The 24718-nt window shown below is 37.7% G+C and overlaps 1 protein-coding gene across 1 annotated transcript; it reads left to right on the top strand.

The window, feature by feature from the left end:
• The first annotated feature begins 5870 nt into the window (after positions 1-5870).
• ANXA1 (annexin A1) lies at positions 5871-24479 on the top strand. Its single transcript, XM_010568591.1, has 13 exons — positions 5871-5985; positions 9893-9971; positions 12188-12281; positions 13069-13163; positions 14806-14919; positions 15516-15606; positions 16635-16714; positions 18211-18267; positions 19629-19722; positions 20346-20441; positions 21543-21601; positions 22560-22682; positions 24096-24479. The coding sequence occupies exons 2-13, from the start codon at positions 9906-9908 to the stop codon at positions 24153-24155; spliced, it is 1029 nt and encodes a 342-aa protein (XP_010566893.1). The 5' UTR covers positions 5871-5985; positions 9893-9905; the 3' UTR covers positions 24156-24479.
• The last annotated feature ends 239 nt before the right edge of the window (positions 24480-24718 follow it).

The following is a 24718-nucleotide window of genomic DNA, read 5'->3' as shown; positions in this document are numbered from 1 at the left end:
TGAAATAATAACACCCAAGATGTCTTGGACAAGTTTTCTTAACCACGATAATCCCCCATTAATAATGGGAACAGTTAGGGTCAAGTATTACAAGAGAAAATGGAATGTCTCATTTCCTCAATTTTTTCTTACTGTTCTTATCACACCCTGAATGTAGACAATGAGCAAACCATAATTTATTATTGTTATTCATTTATTATGTCATTCCTCTTTTTCTGTGGTAGTGGGAGCCAAGCCATGGCTATGCCAGTCTGAACAAGTCTCAGCTTGACTGGAGTGATTCTGAAGATTCAGAATATGATACTCGCTCCTCATTGTAGATAGGGAGTAAAATATGCTTTATTGTTTTAACCTGGATGTTTATTGGCAATAGATCCCCTCACTGGTATTCATTTCAGCATACAGAAACAACCAAAGCAGCACAGTTTTCTAAGGACATATTTGGAAATGTTTAATACAATCATTTCCTTTAAAGAAAAAAGAGATCCCAGAAATGGCAGTAGATGTAAAGCTACTTTGGAGAATCAAATCAATTTCAGAATGTCGAATAAGCTTTAAAACCCTAGATAGCTAAATTTAATCTACATATTGCAACACCACAAGTGGTTCATCTGCCCATTAACTTTTTGCTGGTTAGTGTTGTCTCTTATTTCTTTGAAGTTACAACAATGTAATTTTGCAGCAGGGTTCATCCTCTTTTGAGACACACAGGACTATTCATCCTGCCTCTTGGTCTTATTGGAAGACACCGCCCAGTTCCACTCCTCCTAGGATCAGTTGTGACATGCCACCAGCTATCCTGTTTTTTTGTTTGGGTTTTTTTTTTCCTGTTTTCACAAGACTTTTCTCCATTAAGGGCATTGAGTTTTCCACAGCAGTCATATGTTGTTCAATTGTTTAAAGTAAAGCTCTGTCATTTGTGTTTCCTTTTCTTGAATGCCACTTCTGTTATTATATGCACCCTCTGATTAGCATTATAGACTGTATAGGACAGTAAAAAGCTTATGCTGTCCCAATTCTTTGTCTTGTCCCCTTAGTACTTTCCACTGCATGTGCACTGAGCTATACCTTCCCCAGTGATTTACTATTTTTGTCACAACTTCATGATTGTACAGGTCTGTTTTGCTCTACTGCAATTTGGAGGAGGATTTGTGTAACCAGGGTTTCCAAAGTTTTTCCTAGAGGCTTCCTAGAAGGTCCAGATTTTCCTCATATAAATTACTTTGGCACACAATCATAGTAGAGTCAGGGCTTATGTCTGGAAGGCGGACTGACAAGTTGAAAAAGCTTCTGGAAGTATTTCTCAATCTGCATCCCTAAGATGAATTCCTGGTTCCATTAAAATGAGTGACAAAACTTGAGCTTATTTAAACTGAATGGGACTTTTAGTTCCTAAAATGATGGCATCTTGGTATGACTTCACACACAGCTATTCTGCCTGTTTCTAGTACAGCAAGGGCTATTTTTATTTGTTTATGTAAGGGGAAGTTCAATAACATTTTGTGTCTTCTGGATAGCCAAGCCAAATCTCTGGAGCTACAGAAAGTAGCAGTTGGAGTACAGTTGGAGTATTTACTCCAGGTGACTAGTAACTATTAGAGCTAATTATAGAAGTAGGTTATGTTCGATTAAAGCATGGAGTTCCTGTTGCCTAGATCAATGCCAATTCAGTATTTCATGAGGCACTAATAAAATATTGGCTAATCCATGATGAAAGAGAGGTGAATGATAAATATTTTGTGCAGTGCAAAGCAAATACAATTAATCCCAGTTAGAAAATTCCTCAAAAATATTTATGAACTATTTTGAATCAGTATTGACACAAATGCATGTTGTCCAATCTTTTCCCTATTTGCAAGCTTGCAAAAAGGTCTGCAACTGAAATGTGATCTGAATGGGAAATAGCATATTAATGAAATAAATCCTTTAACAGAGAAGCCATAAGAGCTTTTACACAGTTTTGATTACATGTCTTATGAATATCTTTTCTTTTCTTTTTTTTTTTTTCTTTAAGCATGAAACTAAAAAGGAGTTGTGTGTCTAGATTTGAAGCTCTGTGCCACCCAGCCCGTGGTATAGGATCATGGGGATACCCATGATCACAACCCGACTCTAGATGCCCCTGTCTAGAATAATGCAGATTAGATGCAAATGAACAGATAGTGTAGCTGTTTTCACTGAAATGGAAATCTATCTGTTGTAATGTCAAAGGAAGAGATGGAGGTCTGAGGAGGCACTGTACTTGAGTATGCAGAAAAGATATTTTTCTGAATAATTTAACTGACACATCCTTCCTAAAACAGGATCTTTTACAGGAATTGGTAAATATGTTAGTGGAAGAAATATTGGGTTTGCTCTGGAATGTCTTGTTGGAAGTATTACTGCTTTCACTAGGACTACTGTAACTCATACAGCAGTGACATTACATGCTCTTAGATCTATATAATCTATATCACTGTCTCTATTACTTGAAATGTGAGTCAGCGGGTTACCCTTCAGGTCCTGGCTGTCTAAGGAAATGGAGTAACATGTTTCTCCTCACTTTTGTAGGATGTGGATAAAAGCTACTGAAGATAAATGAGGGCACAAGGTGCAAAAGATGGGAGAGACAGATTCCAGGTGGCTCTGGCTTGCTATCAGCTGGCTCAAACTGGATGACTGTCCTGGTGGGAAATAGACAGATCTTTGTTTTATGATTTAGCACACTCATGAGCTCCTGCAGGATAATGATATTTCATAACAATGCAATTTGTTAGCATCAATGTCCACTTAATGTTTATCTCATGGGTAATCTGAAGGCCACTTGTAAAATGGGGTTCTTTGGCTGAGTGGGGGTAGAAAGGTCCTCACCCAAATACCTCCAGACTTAAGTCTTCTTTCAGGCATCCCATGTAGAACAAACACAGAGCTACAGCAGGGGAGGCATGAGCCTCTGAAATAGACGTAAAGGCTGCTGATGTTTCTCCCAACCTCCAACAAAATTCCTGACTCATTTTGCTGACATCTTGTGTAGGATGAATTGCTTCGGGAAACTCCATCTGCCCACTCAATCTGTTATCACCAGCCTCAAGAAAAATATCTGGCAAGGCCGAATCTGGCAGTTTACCAAAAGCGACCATTTTTCTTTTCTATTTTTACTGAACATTTCCATTTCTCTCAGCAGGAACTGTATTCCATACTATGTTGACTACTGTATCAAAATACTGATACCAGCAGTATCTGAGATGTGTCACATTGAGTATAAAAGTAAAGAAAAATGTTTCTTTTTGTTTCATTTATACTATGACAGTAGCTGCATGCTTTGCCATTTCTGAATAAACAATAGCAGGTCAACAATAAAAAATACACAAACTGTTAGAACTTTAAGAAACAAATGATGGAGTTACAGTTAAAAACTTAACAATAAACACTAAGTCTCCCTCCAGTTAAACTGCATTTTTTGAGTGTGTTTTGTACAGTAAAGATCTCTAGCTCAGATGGTGACTCACTCCAGCTTCAGGAAGATGATGAGTCAACATCTCCCCGCCCATTAAGAAGGAGGAAAAACAAATGCAAACAGCTCCTACAATGAGTTGTAGCACAATGCCTTCATGTCAGATCACTCTGAAAGTAGAAACACAGGCCTGAAAGACAATGCAATTAAAAAAAAAAAAAGTGAAAAACTAACACAATGAAAATGGGATAATAGTCCAATTATTGAGAAAGCGTGTTAGAAAAAGGCGTCAAAGTGGGAGAGTGTTTTACTAAACACTTGTAACACACTGATTCCTACCCTTATAGGCCTGCAGTAAAAGCTGCTGTGCTAGATCTTCTTTACTGAGAAAACACCCCAAAACTTATAAAGATGCTCTAAGCCTGTGTAACCCAGCTTTCTAAGTTTTTCAGTATTTCAAAACACTCAGCTAGCTGCACTGGGCATATGCACAGATTTCCAGCTTTTCAGTATAAAAAGATTGTAATTGGCCATGCTCATTAATAGACAAGGGAAACAGTCCCAGAAAAAGTGTGTAAACAGAGGTTTTGGCCAACATCTGACATGGGTGAAATAAGACTGGTAGTGTCATACTGACATGGAGAAGGGCAGGAGGGCAGAAGTAATTTGAACTTCACGCATCATAATTAAACAAACAAACCCAAATACAACCTGACAGCTTGCTCGCAATATTGCTGTCAGCTGGTAGTCCCCTTCAGTTATTCAGCTTACTGAAAATATCTGAAATGCATTTGTCGAATAACATGCGAAACGTGCAGGAAAAAAAGGAAAGAACAACAGGCAGGGGAAAATTGCTGTCAGAGAGTCAGGGAAGCTGGGGGCTCCCTGGGGGCCAGGACTGTGGGAGAGGGTTCCCATGGGGGTTGGTAAGGCAGGGCCTGGCAGCCCCTCCTGTACCACACCCCAGCCAGGAGCAGGAGGTCCGGGGTGGGGGCAGGGGAGCACTGGGGGCAGCTCCAGCCCCAGGCATCAGGATGGAGATGGGGATGGGACAGAACAGGACGTTAGCCCACAGGTTGGGCAGTGCCAGCCCAGCTGCAAGGCAGCAGGGCAGTGGCTCAGGCAGGGGCCAAGTGCCGGGGCTGCAGCTGAAGGCAGGTCCCAGGGCAGGGAAGGCATGGCCACTGCCTCCCACAGCACTACTGGCAGCTCTCCCTTTGGCCCAGTGGGATGGGAACCCCCTCAGCTCTGCTGATCCTGAGCTTACCCCCAACATCTGCAGCTAAACCCTGTTGGGGGGGATGCATTTAGGGCCCCAACAACTTCTACAGAGCTACTTTAAACAGAGGAAGGCGTAAGCAATGCTGGATTGTGCGTGCAATGGTGTGCTACATTTGAAGAATTTGCAAGTGTCCCCTCTAATGCTACCCAGCAGTCTGTTCTCCTCCCTCCTCATTTTATTAATTGCTGCACTTGAGTTTCAAGGGCAGACTGCATTTCATGTGTGTTCATGAGAGGCAGATCAGCCATACTTCCTCATTCTGGGGGTACCAGTGTGTTGCAGCAGGTCCAGGTCAGCAGAAAGCAGGACAACAACCAGCTGGGAGGCCAATCTGCTAGTTGCAAACACTTCTGGATCAGGAAGTAGTATTTCTTCACTGGGCATCAAGTACTGGGCCAATCTGAGATGTTAGTGATACGCCCCATGGTGCTGTGCCATACGTGCTCTGGAAAATGTGTTTGGCCAGCTTGGTGAGGAAGTGCTTGCAGAAAACCACTTCTAGCAGGCTGGTGAACTCCCTCATCTTGTGCAAACCACTCTCACTTTGAACTTCAAAGTTTAATCTGAATGTTTTGACCTCTTTCTAATTATGTAGGTGCCAGCTATTGCCCTTCTATTAAGCCTGCCAGTTTCCAGGGTTTTTTTTTCCCCCAAAAAAAAAAAAAAAAAAAAAAGGGTATCAATATTAGCTTTTAGACATGTCTTATTCCTGGCACGTTGTATTTCTGCCACAGGATCATGTGCAGAAGAAGCAGAGCTAATAGCCACCAGAGTTCAGTGAAGAGTGGAAGCCACATCGACTTTTCACTCTTTTTTATCTCAAAGTTTCACTGAGCAAAGATATATTTTAATATATTCACTTTGAAGTTGTACCAGACATGTCAAAATGTGAAGGGAGTAACTCAAGTTTAGTTTTTTAACATTTTAATCTCATGATCCCAAAATATTCATGGCAAATTACTGCAGTGAGGGATGTCACCATGGTAGGGGAGGAGAGCTACCAAGGCATGCTCATTTGTTACCTTTTCCCTTCTGAAATCTGCTCCTTCTTTCTCCAGCACATAGTTTTGCAGTGACTTTTTTTTGTGTGGTTCTGTGTTTTGGACAGCATCCAGATTTAGCTGCTGCAAAGAGCAGATGGTTGCTGGGACTGTGGAAACACTCTGGTTGCTAGGTGGGGTCTCCCGCGCAGTGCTATAAAAGCATCCAGAACTCTTTGCTCCCTTACTCCTGACTGCTGCTCTGAAAAGTAGTATTTGTGAGGAAGAAGGTAGGTTTTTATAGTTTTCTGCTTTCTGTAGACATGACAAACTTTTAAAAATTTTATGCTCAATCTGTCAAGTGACCTAGTGCAATTTTCTGTGGGTTGGATTTGCTGGCAAGGGAAAATGGCTGTGGGCAGGAGAAATTCTTTCAGTTTTGAAATGTGTCATGTACGCGGAAAGACATGGACAACTGCTGCTTTTATTTAGTGCATGTAAGGAATTGGGAAAAAAAAAGCTTACAAGATTAAAAGCAACTTATTTGCAGTGGACAGTTTCCTATGCTTTCTCTTTGCCTTTGTAGTAGTCTGCTGTAGAAATCTGCAGTAAAACAGGCGTTCCTGGAAAACTAATGTGCTTTGTATGGAAACTTAAAAAAGGAAACAGCTGTTGTTACTTCACCAACAGTTTGCTGCTTTGGCACTGTGGAGGGGTCTTTGCTCATGAAAGTGACGAAAATGAGTCTTTTAGAAATGTAAGAGCAAAACCTTGTTATTGTGACTAAGAACTTAGTCAAATCCATGTAAGTAAGGGCTGTATCATCTGGGGGTTTTTCTGCTAAAACTTTCCACTGAATTTTCCAAGGATGAGATTGTTTTTCTTTCATATTTGGTAGACTTTGCAGTGTAAAATAAATTATTGTTTTAAATCTACTGCCCGTTTTTCAGATAGGGTGTAATGACCTTAATTTACATCAAGATCCTGGCAGCTAGCATTGGACAGTAACCAGAGATGATATATCTGATACGGTTCATGATACGGTTAAATAAGCATGGGGAAATGGTGTCACTTGACACAGTCTGTAGTGTAAAAGTCTAGTTTGTGTCTTTAAACATTTTCAATAAATATTGAATATTTTCTCAAAACTTAAATATTTGTGTATGTCCATTTGAAGGGTGCTTCTCCTGGGGACTGGGAGCCAGACAGAAAGCAACACTGCAGTAATTCTCGTGAAGCAATAGTTAGGGTTTTCAGTCTGGACTTCTGTTTGATTCTTCACTCCAGTTGCAATGTTGATCATTCCAAATGGGAATGATAAAATGCATAAAAATCACAATATTTTTCAAACTGAGTAATTTTAAGTTCTTGATCCTCCTTCCTTTTAAATGGGATGTCTACTCATTCCAGTTTGGGAAGTGGGACACATGGCCTGGACAATATTTTAGTAAACAGAGTAACTCTCAAATAGGTATTTGGTATGGAGTAACCAGAAGTGTCACACTTTTGTACAGTACCTTCTGTTTGCACCACTCTGTAGGTACATATATTTTTTCCTCTCCCTGTTCATAGACTTTGCCCTGAGCTCAAAAGTAGAGGAAAATATACAGCAGAAGGCCATCAGTTCTTCCAGTCCTTTTCATACTAAATTAAAATCATATTGTGACTGAATTTATCCCTCCTGGATCTAAGTATTGTTTACAAGAGCTGTCTGCATTTTAGACTGATGTGAGCCAAAGCATGGGGAGAGACCTCAACTCTGTCAGGGGGCCTGGCTGTCTTCCTAGATTCCAGTTTTCTTTTTTCTTATTAGCCATAGTTTCTTATAAAACAGGCAAACAGTTTTGTATGTAAGATGGTTTCTTAACTTTCTGAGCCAATTCAAGCAGAGTAAGGTCTTTAGCCCCTCTGAAGTGCCATTGCCTACTTTGACTTCTATTAAAACTGTTATTTGTTTGCTATATGGAAATAGATAAATTTGTATGCCAAAGTGTCTTTATTTCAAAAAGAAGGGAAAAAAACCCTTAGTTTTTAAGGCACAGAATTCCTTTATTGTATCTCTAATTTAAATTAGGATAGACATAAAGGTTTAGAGGCTGAATAAACCCAATTTAGTGTAGGCTAGCAGCCTTCTGCTCTAGTCATCCAGAAGAGCGGCAAAACCTTTAATGCTGCATGTGACCGGTGGGGATGGGGACAGGCAGAAGAAATGGAGATGTTAGCACTCCTCCCTGCAGCCAGCTCTCCCTGGGAAGTGTTGCTCTATCAACCAAAATGCAGCTTTGGTCCTACCTCTTCTCAGATCTGGTGCTGTGAGACTGAACTTGTTAAATGATTATACACTCCGTGAATCTATTAGTCGACAGACATATCTGTACATGTCACTGTTGGTGACTCAATACACCTAGCCTGGAGACTTTAAAATGTTTTTATTCTGCTGCATATGGCCTTTATATGTGCTGTTATAAAATACAGCAGAACTTCAGATACTATAGCAGTTCGTCTGGCCTCATATACTTCTGTCAATAAAGAATGGTACAGGAGTTAACTGTAACAGCTTTATAAAATGCTTGTTTTAATAGCAATGTAAGTATGCTTTTCTGATCCTCAATAAACGACATCTGCATAAAAGTTGGCCCTTAAAACCTACAAGCTATTCTGACCATTATTTACCCAGATGAGACCTACTCTAGGTAACATACAGATTCGGAGTCAGCTTCAGTTTTTCTAGCATCACAGGCAAAGCTGAGTTTTGTGCCCTCAGGGCTGAAGGAAGGGCACGAAAGTAAGAGTTTTCTGGGGAAGAGGGTGTGTAGGTGGCTTCTGCCTTGGCGAGGGTAGGGAAGGGTGGAGCTGAGTTGGAGGAGGACCGCGGGAAGTAGCTGTTGACAGCTGGATGTGGAAGTATATTTTACAGTTTTGCTATGAGGGCAAGAATCAGCTGGGCTACAGCTACAGTGCTGTGTCCTAGGTGTGTGTTGCTTTAAATGACTGCTTTTTGCCCTTCCTATGGGACACAGGGCCTAAGTAAGGTGTGTTTGCAGCATAAGCAACATCATTTTTTATGTGTATTGTAGTATGTGTATTGTGTATAAGATCTACATTATATGATCTATACCCCAAGACTGCAAGTAGCATCTTGTCACTTCACACTAGATTCAAGGACATTCCAGTTTATCCAGCAACATTATCTTCAGTTTATTGTTTATATGTGTTCTTTAAAATCAAGCCTTCCCTAGAGTTTGCTATGGAAGTATGTTTTTGGGGAAAGAAAAAATATCTATTTTGAGCAGACCAAAAAATACTTTATTTGATAAAACATCAATTTCTTCTCTCTGTTTCTATTAGCAAACAGATTATTTCTCACACCAAAGTTGTTATGAAGCAACCTATTCATTATTTTTGGGTGCTCAATGTCAAATCACAACACTGTTGGTCTTTTTTTCCATTTTACGTGGTATCTTATGGAAAAACTGGACTGATTTTCATTTTGATGGTAAAAACCCCAAATTAGTTTTGTTTTTTTTCCCTTCTTAAATGGTAATGGTCTATTCTTTTGTAGGAATTGTAGGAAATATGTAAGAAATAAGGAACAGTGTAGGTGAAACTGTCTGATTTTACTCATCTTCCTTTGGAAGGGGCTAGTTAAAGAAATTACCTGAGAGTATATTTAACAAGGGAATATCTTTTGCCTTAACATAACACACAAGAGCTCCAACTTCAGTAAATGATCAGACAAGAATACTTGTTTACCACTGAATTTAAACAGAATCAAATATTCAGTAAGCTAAATGGGCATAGCTGATACCTTAACTAATGGGGAAAGACAGACTTTAATTTGTTTCTGGTAACTTCACTTTGTAAGTCAATACTAATGCTTAGGTATTGCCATAGCAAATAAGCAAATAGTCCAGCCAGTTTACTGTTCTATTTCTAATCTAAAACTTCTGCAAGTAGCTAAGGGTGTAGGGGTGAGCAAGCAGTTGTGGAGGATTGTGTAACCTGCCAAACATAAATGTTACCTGCTTCCAATAGAACAGACCAATTACTGTTTGGGAAGCTAACGCCTCTGTATCATATTTCAAGAGAAAGGATTTTGAGAGTGGGAAACCTTGAGTTGCACTGGTGCTGAAAATGATTAAAAATGGTTTGTAACTTGATGAAAAATGGTTTGTAACTTGATGCATCTCTTCCCAGAAACTCTGTCAACATGGCTATGGTATCAGAATTTCTGAAACAGGCATGGTTCATGGAAAATCAGGAGCAGGAATGTATTGTAAGTATTATCACCTTTTGAGAGCATCATGCTTATTTTCAAGTACTTTTAGAAGTGATTTACAGGCTTAGGCCACCAAACGTCTTTCATATACTCAAACGGAGGACAAACAATGGCAAAACTGCAGTGAATTAGAACTGGAACCCAATTTTATTGCAGCATATAATCTAATGTAATCTAATAACCTATTAAGTCTTCTATCAGATGAAAAATTACTCTTATTTGCACAAATCAGTCTAGTTATCAATTCCTAGGCAGAACTAGTTACTGTAATGAAATTGTAATTCCCAGTGGCTAATCACTGATTCACTCAAGTAGTCCTCTTTAAAGTAGTAATCTGAGGCACAGGTGTGTGAATGTGTAAGAACGTGTTCAGAAGACGTACATGAGACTTGTAAGCTGAAGTACAGGAAGCCATGAGTTGGAGCCCAGGAATGTAAAGGAGGAACTAAAGTCACTATTGTATGTCCTAGTTTTTATATCATATATTATGCTTATGGCGGAAAGAGTCATGGTTTGTAATAAACCAACTCAGATGATCAGTACTGATACTGTTTAGAAGGGAGGCTTATGGTGGTGAGAAGTCAAGAGTTATTGCACTAGGATGACGTGGAGAGTCTTTGCGGTAATGAAGTTGATTAAGATACTGAAATGACTGTCAGCAGAGGTAAAGCAGTACACTGTGATGTCCCAGGAGATCCTGAAAGAACTTTCATATTGAAAAAAATTGAATATAGGGGGCAAATTTCAGTAAATAAAGTTTTCTGCTCTGGACCTTTTTGGATTTTGTAATTTTGATTCCACAACATTTTCTGCATAAACCTTTGGCTCCACCATCCTATTCCCTTTGCACTTCCAGGATTCTGAGTCATTCTGGTTGTGGTGGTTACAGACAGTTTTCTATTGCTAGTTGATAAGTTTGTCATGGAAACCACTATACAAAGACTAACCTGGTGTGCCTAGGAAACAGGCAGTGAACAAGTCCCATTCCTCTGTTGTCTTATCACCCAAGTCACAGTGATTTTTTCAAAAGTATGCAAGACACTGCTTTAAGTATGCAGTCCCCATGCTGTCTTACAACTCCTAGTGATACAATTGTGTAGGGAGTTGAATATTTAATTATCAGATGTTAGAAGTGTACAAAATTCAATACAGAATGCTGTATGTAAAACATGTATCCATAAGACCTTGCCATTTCTATTGTGATATTTAACTTTAGCAGCAAAGGATTTAAAAAAAATAAAATAATGAGTTGTTGAAAAAGGAGAAAGAGTATAGGTGATTCTGAAAAAGTTTAGCTAAACTACTGGGGATTTTTTAATAAAAAACTATATAAAAATATATAAATATTTATATATATATATATAAAAATATATAAACTAATGGGAATTTCATATAAATATTGCATCCAAGAATCTTGGGACATTTCATAGCTTCTGTAAAAGAAGTAGGCTTTGGCTAGGTAGTGCTGTTGGGTTATAGGCCCTACCAGTAACTTGATTTGTCATGTAGCTGACTTAGGGCAAGCCACACAACCTGTCATGTAGTGGAATTCATCATCCCTCGTTATTCCCAGAGCCCTTTAGATGCTGTCTAGGGAGTGTCCATCTAGGAGTGGACTCACCAAAGACAGCCAGTAGATAATGTCTGTGAAGAAAGTGTGGCTTATGTCTCAAGTTTCAAAGAAGTTGGGTAACAGTTCACTTCCTTGTAGGATTAGGCTTGAACTCTTCTCCAAGTTCTTGCATGCAAGAAGTGCTTGTAGCCTTAGAAATGGATCAGCTGAGAAGTCACTTAATGTGATGAAGATTCAATTTGTGTAAGATAAGCAAAGAAATCAGTAGCACTTTACTGGCAGTGTCTGTAGGATATACTTGTGGTTTCAGAGCCTTTAAAATTTGGACATAATTGCTTAACGTGACAGTTAAAAAGTATTTTCCTGTGGAATCCAACTTACTCTGAGAAATAGGTCTTCAGGTACCTGAAGAAATATATGAAGTACTTTCTGTTTAATATAAGAGGTGTAAAAGGAATAGATCCAATGCATATCCATTACTGAGCCTGTTTAGTTCTCTGTAGTTACAAAACTTTGTATGTTCCTTGATAGTCCTATAATAGGCAGTACCAAATACACGGTTTATTTAGTCATCTAAAACTGCTTCTTTGCAAAAATATTCTTTGGAATGAGCAATTTTTTTTTTTTTTTCCCTGTGCAGAAAAGTTCAAAAGGTGGCCATGGAGTACAGTCATACCCTAACTTCGATCCATCAGCTGATGTTGTTGCTTTGGACAAAGCTATTACTGTAAAGGGTAGGAGTAGTAAATATTTTACCTGCTACATTAGGACTCTTCCTTATGAAATTTTGAGAATAGTACTGAATAAAATACCAGAGTGAGAGGCAATGGCAAGAAGGAAAGGTGCGTCTGTTTTTAAAAGCTTGGCAATACATTAAATTATGCCACTTGGTAAAGAATTTCTTTCTCTTGATATCCTGATGTTGTATTAGGATTTCAGACCTTAATACTACATTAAAGTTCTTGAATATGTTGAAGGAAGGTTGTAAAAATTTAATTTCTAGAGAATAAAAAAATATTATAACATATCATACTTTTACTTTTTGATTTGATTTCCATAAAATCCCTACAAGAGGCAGTGAATATGCTGACAATGTAGTGTATGCTTCTATTGGGCTTCTCTCTTTTAATGAAATCACATTTGGCACTTTGCCTGTGCTTCGAAACCTTTTTCAATTTGACTTTCTGAAATTAAATGAGTGTGCCATCTAACTCTTTTTTTTTTTTTTAGTTATTTGGTAGCGTAAGTTCTTCACTCAGAACACTTTAAAACTTTCTATGTGAAACTGCAGATACATAGGTTTCTGTATTCTGTGGGAATCTATTTATTTGGTTTCTTCCTACATCACTAATTGTAAGTCAGTAGATGATTACGTTTTTTCTGTTGGTTAAACTTCAGTGTGTCAAGAAATCAAAATAAGACATAAAGCAAATAACAACAACAAAAAAAATTTATTATTTGGCTAAATGATGCACTAATATAGTGGAAATATTAGATGTTTTGTTGTTTGGTGACTCATAGGTGTGGATGAAGCCACCATCATTGACATCTTGACTAAAAGAACAAATGCTCAGCGTCAGCAGATCAAAGCTGCCTATCAGCAGGCTAAAGGAAAGGTAAAGTATATTCATTCAGGCCAAGCTTAAATTTACACCTAGAATATCAATGTTGCTCCTGGCTCAGATGATACATACAGCTTTAGCTTCATAGAACAAAAAATTACAGTCTTCTGCCTTCTGTAGTTTGTGAAAACCATGACAGAGTGATAATACTCTGCAACTACATTGCCAGTTCTGAGCCTTTGAATAAGGTCGCCACTGTTTTGAAATAAAAGGAAAGATTTTGAAGTTCTGACTTTCCAGCCTTTGAATGACCTAGAGATCCTTTAAATCACTAAATCACTGGGAGTGCAGAAATTTCACTACCACATGGGACACAGTCAGCTGAGAGAAAGGGACGGATAGAGAAGGGGACTTGGAGGCATCTCTCCAAATATTTAAGTCCAGATAGAATACTAAATAGGATAGGAAAGTTGTAGGACCATAACACTGTTCCACAAGTGTACCGACACTGGTATAGGGATGGATGTACAGGGGCAGTGTTATTCTACCTCTGAGTGGTAAAACTGCTAGTCCCTGCAACTGAGAAGCTTGGAAATTACTGCATGTTTCTGGAAAAGGTTTTAATTGCTCTCTCTTTTCTCTATAACAAATTTTCTCCATTTGAACCTGTAACTCTATATTGAAATTACAATTGCACAGTTGGCATACCAGTTACAGAGCATTTGCTCCCTGGAAAGTGATTCCTCTGAGTATAACTTTTAAAGGCCAATTTAGAAAATAAGTCTAATATCTTATTTTAGCCTAGATTTCCTGTTTCCATTCAGGAAACCTCACCTGTGGTTTTCACAGCTGTCTCTGCCCTCAGAGGTAGCTCCATCCTTGCAATGACATTTTTTAAAGACCTAAATTAAAATATAACTTCAAAGACATAGGGAGACTAATGCTGTTGGATTATTAGATACCCTTGTTCCTGGCACACTGCCAAAAGCTGAATAGAACTAACTATGGACATAGTGCTTACTTCTGAAATAATCTTGTTGTTTTAGGTATCCTGACAAAGTAGGTTGACCTTCTCACTCTTGCAGCCACAACCTGGACACATACTTGGTAGAAAACAGGGCTGTAACTTTTAATGTAACAAAGTAGAGTACTGAGCATTTCCAGATAGGAGACAGAATAAATCACATTGGGGTTATTTTTGAATTTAAATTTTGGTCAAATTAGAATATAGCCCAAATCTTAACTTCAGGACTTGCAGTTTTGTGTAGGGCGATATTACACTATGTCCACAGAGTTTCCACTGCATATTCAGTATCCTTTATGCAATAAATGGATGAATTGAGATATTACCCAGATAAGCAACTTAGTCATAATCATAACAGCAATATAGTATTACCTTCTCTTAAAAAAAAGAAGCCTGTTTTGAGTCTTCTTCTGATACTGTAAATAGGTGAATATGGCTGAACTGCAATGTGTGAATGCATTCCTGAATACTTAGTGAAAAACCCTGACACTTTGATTAACATAAAAGTGACAAATAAAAAATTTCAAGTAGGGCTTTGTAATTCTTTCTAGTAGTTAAAAGAATGATGTAGACTAAGATTCATCAGACATCAGACTAATTTCTGGACTGTAGCAGAACAGCAGCTTTTTACCATTCATTAGCTTAGTGTGTTTCTTATTCTTGCTGTCACAGAGTCTGGAAGAAGCCTTGAAAAAAGTTTTGAAAAGCCACCTGGAAGATGTTGTTGTAGCTCTGCTCAAAACTCCAGCTCAGTTTGATGCTGAGGAATTAAGAGCCTCTATGAAGGTAAGGCAAAAATTGAGAAAAACTTTCCTAAGTAACATAAATAATTTTCAGGGCCTGTAAATGACACTGGACTTGGATTTCAAAGCTTGCATATTGTCTTCCTTTTAACCCCATTTTGTAAAATAAATCTGTACTGGTAATCCCAGTTCTGAGAACAAGACCCAGCAATCTCCACTGAATTTCAGGGTTGGAGGAGATTCTTTAGTGAGAATGAACTCTTTCTGCCTTCTGAAAAGTGGTTGCTGATGTAAGTGGTAGAAAGCCATAGTGTTTATATACATGTTTATGTAAGAAAAAACAAAAAGGGAAAGGGGTATTTTTCTTCATAAATTTTACATTCCTATCTTTTACGTGCACTGCTTAGTCCTTTTAGCACTTTTTTGGGGTATCAATGATATTAAATGTGATAAAAAATTAATTCCACAAGAGCTGAAATAACAATTTTGTATGGAAGCACAATGTTTTTCTTTTTTCTTTCTTGCTCAATGTGGGGCCTTCAAAGAAAAGTCCATGATTGTCATCTCTATTTCTGTTCCTCTAAATTTTAAATTTGCTGTATCAAATAACATTCTTAAAAATTCAATCCCTTTTATCAGGGGCTTGGAACTGATGAAGATACCTTAATCGAGATTCTGGCCTCAAGAAACAACAGAGAGATCAGAGAAGCCAGCAGATACTACAAAGAAGGTAAGTCAGAGCAAGAAAGAAGTATTAATGGTATAACATACATACAATATAGCAGACACTTTACAGTCACAGCCCCACTTCTCAATATGAGAAGCTGAGATGACATTGGAGGAGGCCAAGTGAAGCTTCACATAAGATTAAAAGAGTTGCAGGGGAGGGAGGTTATACTGACTTTTCCTGACTTACGTAGATCTCAATACAGAAGGAAAAGGCACACCATCACTGCCAGAAATGCAGATATCTCAGGGAATGGGTCATGCATTTAGATGCTTTCTAGAACGCAAGCAAAACCCAGCTGCTTTTCTTCATTTCTAATGAAGCCTTGGCTGACTCGTTAAGATCTTACAGGGCTTGAAAGAAAAGCTTTTTGAGTTAGCAACACAGATAACATTAGCAGTGGGAGCAAACAGTGGAATAAAGGGGGAAAATCTCTGAAGAGGTAACTAAAATGTAATGTGGTATCTCTTATATATGAAGAGTTTACTGCAGTCAATCAGTGTTGTTTAATTAAATCATGTTTTCTGAGATTATAGACTAACTTTTCCAAGAGATTTCCATTCAAATAGTCTCAGTTAGAAGCCCAAATTAATAGTTTTATTTTTTCAGAAAAGTTTTGTGATTGAGTTCAGTGCTGATAAGAACAACTAGAAATAATATTGAAAGAAAAATGGCTCAGAAAAACTTTCAAGCTTTTTTTGTACTTCACAAGCAAGAGGCCAAGACAATGCCACCCAAAAGACCTTAGAGAAGGACTTTTTCAGCAGATTTTGGATTTAGCCTCCAATTTCACAGCACATCTCAGGGATTAGATGATGTGTTACAAATATACCCCTTCTCTTGAAGTTAAATGAGAGAAAGTAAGAAAACTGTATTTCTAGTGGGCATATCTAAGTGGGAAATTAAGAAAAGGCTGAAAAAATCATATAATCATGGAATGGTTTGGGTTGGAAGGGACCTTTAAACATCATCTAGTCAACCTAGTTGGTAACTTTAAAACAAACTACAAATACTTTTTCTTTTGATTTCAGTTCTGAAGAGAGATCTGACACAAGACATTATCTCTGACACATCTGGAGACTTTCAGAAGGCTTTGGTTGCTCTAGCCAAGGTATGCTGTGCTTAAGCATTTTGAGTGACATTTTCTGTAATAAAAAATCAATGTTGTCAAGACTCTTTATGTAATATTTATTTCCTTGCATTATTTTTACTTATTTATCTGTCCCAGTTTCAGCTGGTATAGAGTTAATTTTCTTTCTAGTAGCTGGTACGGTGCTATGTTTTGAGTTCAGTATGTGAAGAATGTTGATAACACACTGATGTTTTCAGTTGTTGCTGAGCAGTGTTCATACTAAGTCAAGGATTTTTCAGCTTCTCATGCCCAGCCAGCAAGAAGGCTGGAGGGGCACAAGAAGTTGGGAGGGGGGACAGCTGACCCAAACTGGCTAAAGGGGTATTCCATACCACATGATGTCATGCCTAGTATATAAACTGGGGGAGGTTGGCCTGGGGGGGGCAGCTCGGGAAGTAACCGAGCATTGGTCGGCGAGTGGTGAGTAATTGCATTGTGCATCACTTGTTTTGTATATTCCAATCCTTTTATTATTGCTGTCATTTTATTATTGTTTTTGTTATCATTATTAGTTTCTTCCTTTCTGTTCTACTAAACTGTTCTTATCTCAACTCAGGAGTTTTACTTTTTTTTTTTTTCCCAGTTCTTTCCCCCTTCCCAACGAGTGACCAGCTTTGTGGTGTTTAGTTACTGGCTGGAGTTAAACCATGACAATATCTTAGACCATATGAAAATGTTCTTAAAAAGCTATAATGACATTTTATCTCAAATGCATTTTAAAAAACAGTGATGTTTATTATTGTTTATCAGCTATGGTTTTAAGATTTTTTTTTGTTGTTGTGGTAACTGTCTGTAAGCACTTGAAAAAACAACAGACATAATGTCATGTCAATTGACTAGAAATAGAAAAAGAAGAAATACTTACAGTTAAAGAAATAAACTTTTTGTCTTGCTGTTAAAATATGTTTCTAGTAGTTAGATAATGGGACAGGGAGCTAACAAGTAGACAAAGTGTTTTGTGAATTTATGTTCAAAAGCAGAGTAAATTAAACACTGGAGCTGCCCAATAAAAAGACCTTTTTAAAATGCATAAATATTTGATTCTGTGATTGTTGAGTACAGATATATAAAGCTTGTACATTTTATTATATATCCCTGTGCATGGTTTTTCTTTTCGGTTTTTGGTTTAAAATCAACTTGAATGGAGTCTATTGAATGGTCATCAGGGAGCAAATCACAGCTTCTAAGCCTCTAACTTCACATTAAGTAACAATATGTCCTGTGGATTTTAATGCAGGACTTCAAAAATAAGTTCCTGATGGCCTTAGAAACATAAGCTCTGATTGATTACAAATACAATAGCTTTATTCAAAGAATGATTGACATAACTGTATCTATCTGCAATTGTGTATTAAGTTAGGTATGAGAATAGTAGGGCAGAACTCTAAAATGCTGAATTTTGGTGAACTGAATGACTTTGAAACTGAATGATTTTGAGTACCAATGAAATTTTATTTATTTATTTATTTACGTAGGCTGACCGATCTGAAGATTCTTATGTGAATGATGAGCTTGCTGACAACGATGCCAGGGTAAGATCATACTTGGCACTCTGCAGAGCTTCTTCATCTGATTTACTTGAGATTAACAAACTTTGGCTGCAAATGTTCTACCTGAATTTTGTGCACTGCAGACCTAACAGAGATTTGTATGTTATGTAGCAAACTTTTCTGAGGTGATACTATTTTACAAAGTTCACTTAAGCTTCCCTATCTGAAGGAAATCAAATCTTCACCCTAATATCTAGCTTCAGAAACATTTCTGAAAGACCTCTTCTAGTTCATGTAAAGTGTGCAGAGTATTTGAAGTAGAGGTCAAGAATTGGAGAAATTAGACACAATCTTCCTTTTGTTTATAACACAGTTCTTGAATTGAGGGATAAGGGTGTACCCATGAAAGTGCAGAACCAGCTACCATATCTTGACCAGCGTGAACCCTGCAGCATGTTAGCTATAGCTATTGCTTTACAGTGATGAACCTGTCAAGATTACTGGGTAAACCTCACAGTCATTTTCTGAATAATTCTAAAATAAACAACTGAACTTTCCCTTATTTCTTTCACCATTAGTATGAATCTTGGTAAACTTTAGCTGTCTTTTCTGAGTCTTCACCTTTAAAATATTACATCACTTTTGCAATTTAAATGTAGATTGGCTTTAAATTGATTTTTTAATAATGCAACCAAGAGAAGGCCATTGAGCAATACTGCTTTTATTCCTGCTTCAGAAGGAGTTTAGTTTTGTCATCAGCCCTGGATATGAAAGGTCGGTGAATTAATACTCTGTTTAAGCTTAGAAGTTCAACACTATTTCTCTTGCTGTAACAAGAGCATTGTTAAATGTTCTTTGCTGTTGTGCGGAGGTCTTTATTACTTCTAGAGAGGTTTGAGGAGGTGAGGAAAATAAGGAGACTGATTTGGTTCTTACTTTCCATTAAAATCACTGCTGGAGAGACATGGAGTACTTGCTGCCTAGGCTTCTCCTTCACATTTGTCCAGTTAGTATCAGAAACAATTTTGTTTGTCTGAAGAAAGCCTAGCAGTCCTAAACTCCCATGCAGACCGTAAAGATATCATGATATATGAAAAATATCTTCATTGAAGTATGTAATATACCCAGGAGAGCGAGATGGTGATCATAAAATGTCTGAAAATATGTTTTCTAGCTGCATAGTGTTCTCTAGGTACTATTATGACATAAGTGAAGTATGAAGTATTACTTGATAGAGCTAGAATTAGTTTGAGGTTGTGTAGAATTTTGTTATGGATTGTGTTAAGGGCGAGAATTCATTACTGATAAGCAATGGACTACCTTTGGCTGGTAGCCTCAGAAGTACAGTATTTCTGTTTTATTACACTGATGTTAACTCTACTACTTTCTTTTCTTTATGACAGGTCTTGTATGAAGCAGGAGAGAAAAGGAAAGGAACAGATATTGATGTCTTTATTACTGTTCTTACTGCAAGAAGCTACCCACATCTCCGAAGGGGTATGTTGGATGAAACTTTGTGCTTCACTTGAATGGTATTTTGCACATGGCCTGCTCATGAACTCAGAGAAGGTATAGATTATCAAGGACTGACTCTGACTGCTACACAGGTCTTTGTAATTGGACACATGCTTGCTGACTAAGGGTGCAGTTGGCAGCTTGGCTGTTCTTTCCATACTAGTAATGAGAAATATCATTTAGGTTGTTAACATAACCATTACCATGAAGTCTCGCATGGCTAGTGATCACAAGGACAAGGGATCAGTGTGGTAAGGGTTCTGAATGCTCCCAACATGGTCTTGCTTCTCAGCCAGTTTGCCCTGGGTACAGGGATAGCATCTAATATCACAGGTTCTGGTGGAGTCATTGGACTACCTCTATCCTTACCAATGGGAACATGAACTTTACCATCCTAACAAAGTTCCATTCCTTATGCTGACTCCACCAGTCCATCCCGTAACACTGCTTTTTACACTGTGGTGGCTGAAGAAAATGAGAAAGATGGCCTACAATCAGTCATCTGTGTGCACTGCTGCAGCAGTGAGGGCAGAATAAGGCAGAGGCAATGCAGGGAGAATACTATACTTTCATCACTATTCACTGAGTTTTCTTCCCTTATTTAGTCTTTCAGAAATATACCAAATACAGCAAGCATGACATGAACAAGGTACTGGATTTGGAGCTGAAAGGTGATATTGAGAACTGCCTGACTGCCCTTGGTAAGTGGTTCTGGAGATTGTAACCTACTATATATACTGACCATATGGAAACCTACCTTCTACTTGTTGTACTTGCTCTGATAGGAAACCATTCTAGGCTTACTTTGCTTCATTGAGAAACTTGCTAAATAATACTGTGGAAAATTTAGTCTGAACATAGTGATTTAGTTGAGTTATTTAAAGCCAGCTAAAGTTGATGAATACGTAGAAATACCTCTCCTGCTATGTAGAATGCTCTTTTAATTGATTAATGTCATGTGTCATCGTGTGACACATGATGATGTGTCATCAACATAGAAAGACCTTTACAAGAAGTCAATATGCAAAAAGAGCTGTCAAAACAGGCACAATTTGTATCAAAAATCCATGGTTTTAAACTTGTCTTCAAAAAACCAAAACCAAAACCACCCGTCTCTAAATTTTGTTTTTCAAAGATGTTTATAATATATGATTGTTAAAAATATAACAAATTTCCTTCTGCAGTTTTTTTCAAGAAAATGTTCTTATAAGGTTCTTGATAAAGGTGCATATTGAGTGTCTTAATGTTACTGTTCCTCATGAACAATAAGGCGAGGCAGTGACTCACTTAAATCACTCTTATTAGTGGACCAGGGATGGAATCAGGAGCCAGACACCCATCTTGTTCTCAGCTTTTGTATCACAGTCAAGCGTGCTTTGGATAAAAGAATGAGTCCCATCAGATCCCTCTTAATGCCAGAAGTGGAGGGCAAAAACTTAGTATAACTTGGTTTACAAAGCATCAGATCATAACCTCCAGTTCTGCTGTAGAAGACACAAATGCTTTCACATTTTCTTTTTGGGAATGGCAACATCTATCTTGTTTTGTGGCAATAAACTAGGAAGCAAAGTCTTGTCTTCACAGTAACTATTCTCTCTGACCAAATTGCTTTCTGAATAGGCCGACAAAAGGAACTGCTACTTTTCCCATATTTTGAAGACAGGTAACAAAAAAGTAGATAAATAGGATATGCTGATAGGAACACTGAAACTGCTTTTTAAGTGTTTTCTTTCCATACTTCTGCCTTTTTTTACTTGTTACATATATAACAGATGTGACCTGATCTCATTGTTTTGTTACAGTGAAGTGTGCCACAAGCAAGCCAGCCTTCTTTGCTGAAAAACTCCACTGGGCGATGAAGGTAACCTAAAGAAAGAACTTGTCTTTGTAAACTTGGGTGCTTTGTAAGCTGAAATATAACAAGCTAGCTAGAGCTTTTTAAGCCCTTTGTGTGATGAAAAGGGACTGCAGAAGGAAATTCAGTGTATTTCTATCACTCCTTCAGTTCTTTCCTTTGAAACTTCTGAGTGTCTTTTCATAGGAGGAGTTCTCTGTTTGCTATAGTGTGTTCAGGAAAGCATCTGTCCTTCCACACATACATCTTTTACTCTAGACAGTGACAGAAAGCTAACTGGAACTTTTCTTTTCATGAAACAAGAAAAACACTAGTGAAAAGTAAATAGGAAAGTATATTACAGATCTGGACAAGAACCTTGTAGAAGCCTAATCTTTGACAAGACATCCATGGTTCTGGAAAATTTGGAACCTGAGTTGAGTGAGGCAGCTGGAGATCCTGAAACAGTCTAGAATGCAGGCATTTTCATAACTCCTGTGATGTGGGTAGGAGCAGTATGTGAAAAATTGAGTGAAACATTGTGAAAATACAGTTCATTGCACTATTACAAATAATAAAATGTGGCAGTGAAGTCTAGGTTGTCTCTGGTGTCTAGCAAGCACAGTGAAGGACATCCCTCTTTTTAGGAAACAGCTAAAAGAAATGCATAAAAAAAATCCGGGGGTGGAGGTAGTTTGTCAGAAGTGAATTGTGCTCATAGGGAACAGAAGGGGGATATGAGAGGATGCCCTTATGAGACATCTTAAAGGAATAGGACGTGGGCACAAAGTCTGATGGATTAACACACAGAACCTTGATTTAAAATGTTTCAATGACATAAGTAGCCTCTTTTTTCTTTTTTTTTGGTCTCTTTTCCTTTTTTTCTTTCTTTTTTCTTTTTCCTTTCTTCTTTTTTTTTTCTTTTTCCTTCTTTCTTTTTAATTTTTTTTTTTCCTTTTTTCTCTTTTCCTTTTTCTTTTAACAGGGCTTAGGGACACGGCACAAAGAGCTCATCAGAATCATGGTTTCACGACATGAAGTGGATATGAATGAGATCAAAGGCTATTACAAGAGGCTGTATGGCACTTCTCTCCGCCAAGCCATTATGGTAGGTTTTCTCTCAGGTGACATATGGAATGCAAAACAATGAAATGATTTTGGAAGTCCAGTAAGGGTTTGTTAACTCTTCTGCTCCTCAGTCACCATTCATCCTGAGTAACTCATTGTAGCTGAGTAACTCATGTTCCCAATGACCCACATGCTGGTAGAACTAATTCATTTTCTGGGGCAATGTTTTTGCCACAAAAGCTATAGCAATTTGTTAGTAGTGGTACATGTCTCAGCATATCATCTTACAGTAGAAGCCAGGAGCTGAATGGAGACTACAGTATCCCCACGTTACTGTACTTGGGCAGATATAAGGTGCATTGGCAGGAGACTGGAGGTGATTGCACTGGCAGCTCTATGGGAGATATTTGATATAGCTGGCTACTGGTTTTTAACATTTGAGGTACTCATGCAGATAGCTTGTTCACTTCACATTTATTTGGCCTGCTTTCCAGGTGACTTAAGTAAGTGTGTTAAACTAACAAAAATGTCTTCTTAAAGGGGACAGACTACCCAATGTATTTTCCAGAAAATGTAAACCAGTGAGGGCTTTGAAGAAAGCTGAACTTGCAAAGCAGCTTTGTGAAGGCTAGTAGACCACCAGTAAAAAAAAAAATCTTGATTGGAGTAGAAACATACTCCCTACATGTATCAAAATGCCTTTTTGATTTTTATTGGTGTCTGCTACTTTTTCAGTTAGGTGCCAAAGATCACTTTTATTCTTCCCATGAGAGTGTGTGATCTGTAAACTACATCATCTCATCGTGTTCCATAGTGATGATTGCATCCAAATGGCTTGAAGTGTAGCTTGGCTACACTAAACAATTCATAATATCTCTGTAAAGTAGGTTTAAATTTGAGAAAACATAGCATGTAATAATTACATTGCATACTTAATGCATATTATCCACCTTTTCCAGGCTGAGTAAGTGATCCTATAGTGAATATAGTATCACTGTACTATTAGCTTGTGTTTGAGATAACCCTAGATGCAATGTGTATTGTGTTTTAGTATTAATGAACAATGGACATCACTGGTCAAGGAAGGCATTTACACTTTATCTAGAGAAGAAAAGCTCCTGGGTGGATAGAAATCTCTGTGCTTCTCTTCTTTATTTATATATATATTTTTTATATATATATATTTATAAAAAATCCCAGGATTTTTATTGGCCTTGCCTACCTCTGCTTCAGTCTGGAAATACATGTGTTTATTTCCAGGTCATATGAATAACTTCAGTGAGGGTGCTCAATTCAAGCTCAGTCTGTGGCTAACACGTGTGTTACCAAGTGATTAATTTATTTAGTTGAAGGACTAATGTTTGGTACATGTATATTGAATGCTTACTGAAATTTATTTCACTTGAGACCATTATCCTAACAACTGTGGGGTTTTTTGTACTTAAATTGACAGGATGAACTCAAAGGGGATTATGAAAACATCCTGGTGGCTTTATGTGGAAGTGATAACTAAGTTTCATGGTCCTGCAATGCACTCAAGCCCTGTTGCCGAAGGTCTTTATATTTGCCTCAGCTGTCTATATAAAATACAGGCTTTACACAGTGAGGTTTCTGTGGAATGGTACTTAGTCTGTATGTGTTATGCTGAAAACCTGTAACCTGGAATGTATTTTTCCAGTACCTTTATTGTGAATGGTATTAATATCTCATGTTGCCATTATTCACCTGAAGTTAAAGAATGCCTAGACGTTTCTATTTTCTTGATTAATCATGAAAAAGGTAAAGTTTTCATGTATGCTAAGCAAATAAATTTTTAAAAATAAAATTAACCCATGTGTAACTTTGCATGTCCTTTGTTGCATTTCTGCATTTAATTTCAAGCTGTCTACATACAATGCATGAGAAAAAAATCAGTAAATAAATTAAATAATAAAAAAATAATGTAGCAATATCAGACAGTATAGCTGAGCCTATGCCTTTCCATTTCACTTCACCCAGGATTTATGTAAGCCAGATGTAAGAAAAATAACTAAAGAAAACTTCTTAAAAAAAATTAACAATATAAAAAAGCTAACG

This window comes from Haliaeetus leucocephalus, unplaced genomic scaffold, assembly GCF_000737465.1.
Source record: "Haliaeetus leucocephalus isolate CR32 unplaced genomic scaffold, Haliaeetus_leucocephalus-4.0 Scaffold251, whole genome shotgun sequence".
NCBI classification, from domain to species: Eukaryota; Metazoa; Chordata; class Aves; order Accipitriformes; family Accipitridae; genus Haliaeetus; species Haliaeetus leucocephalus.
This window is presented reverse-complemented; position numbering and strand designations above follow the sequence as displayed.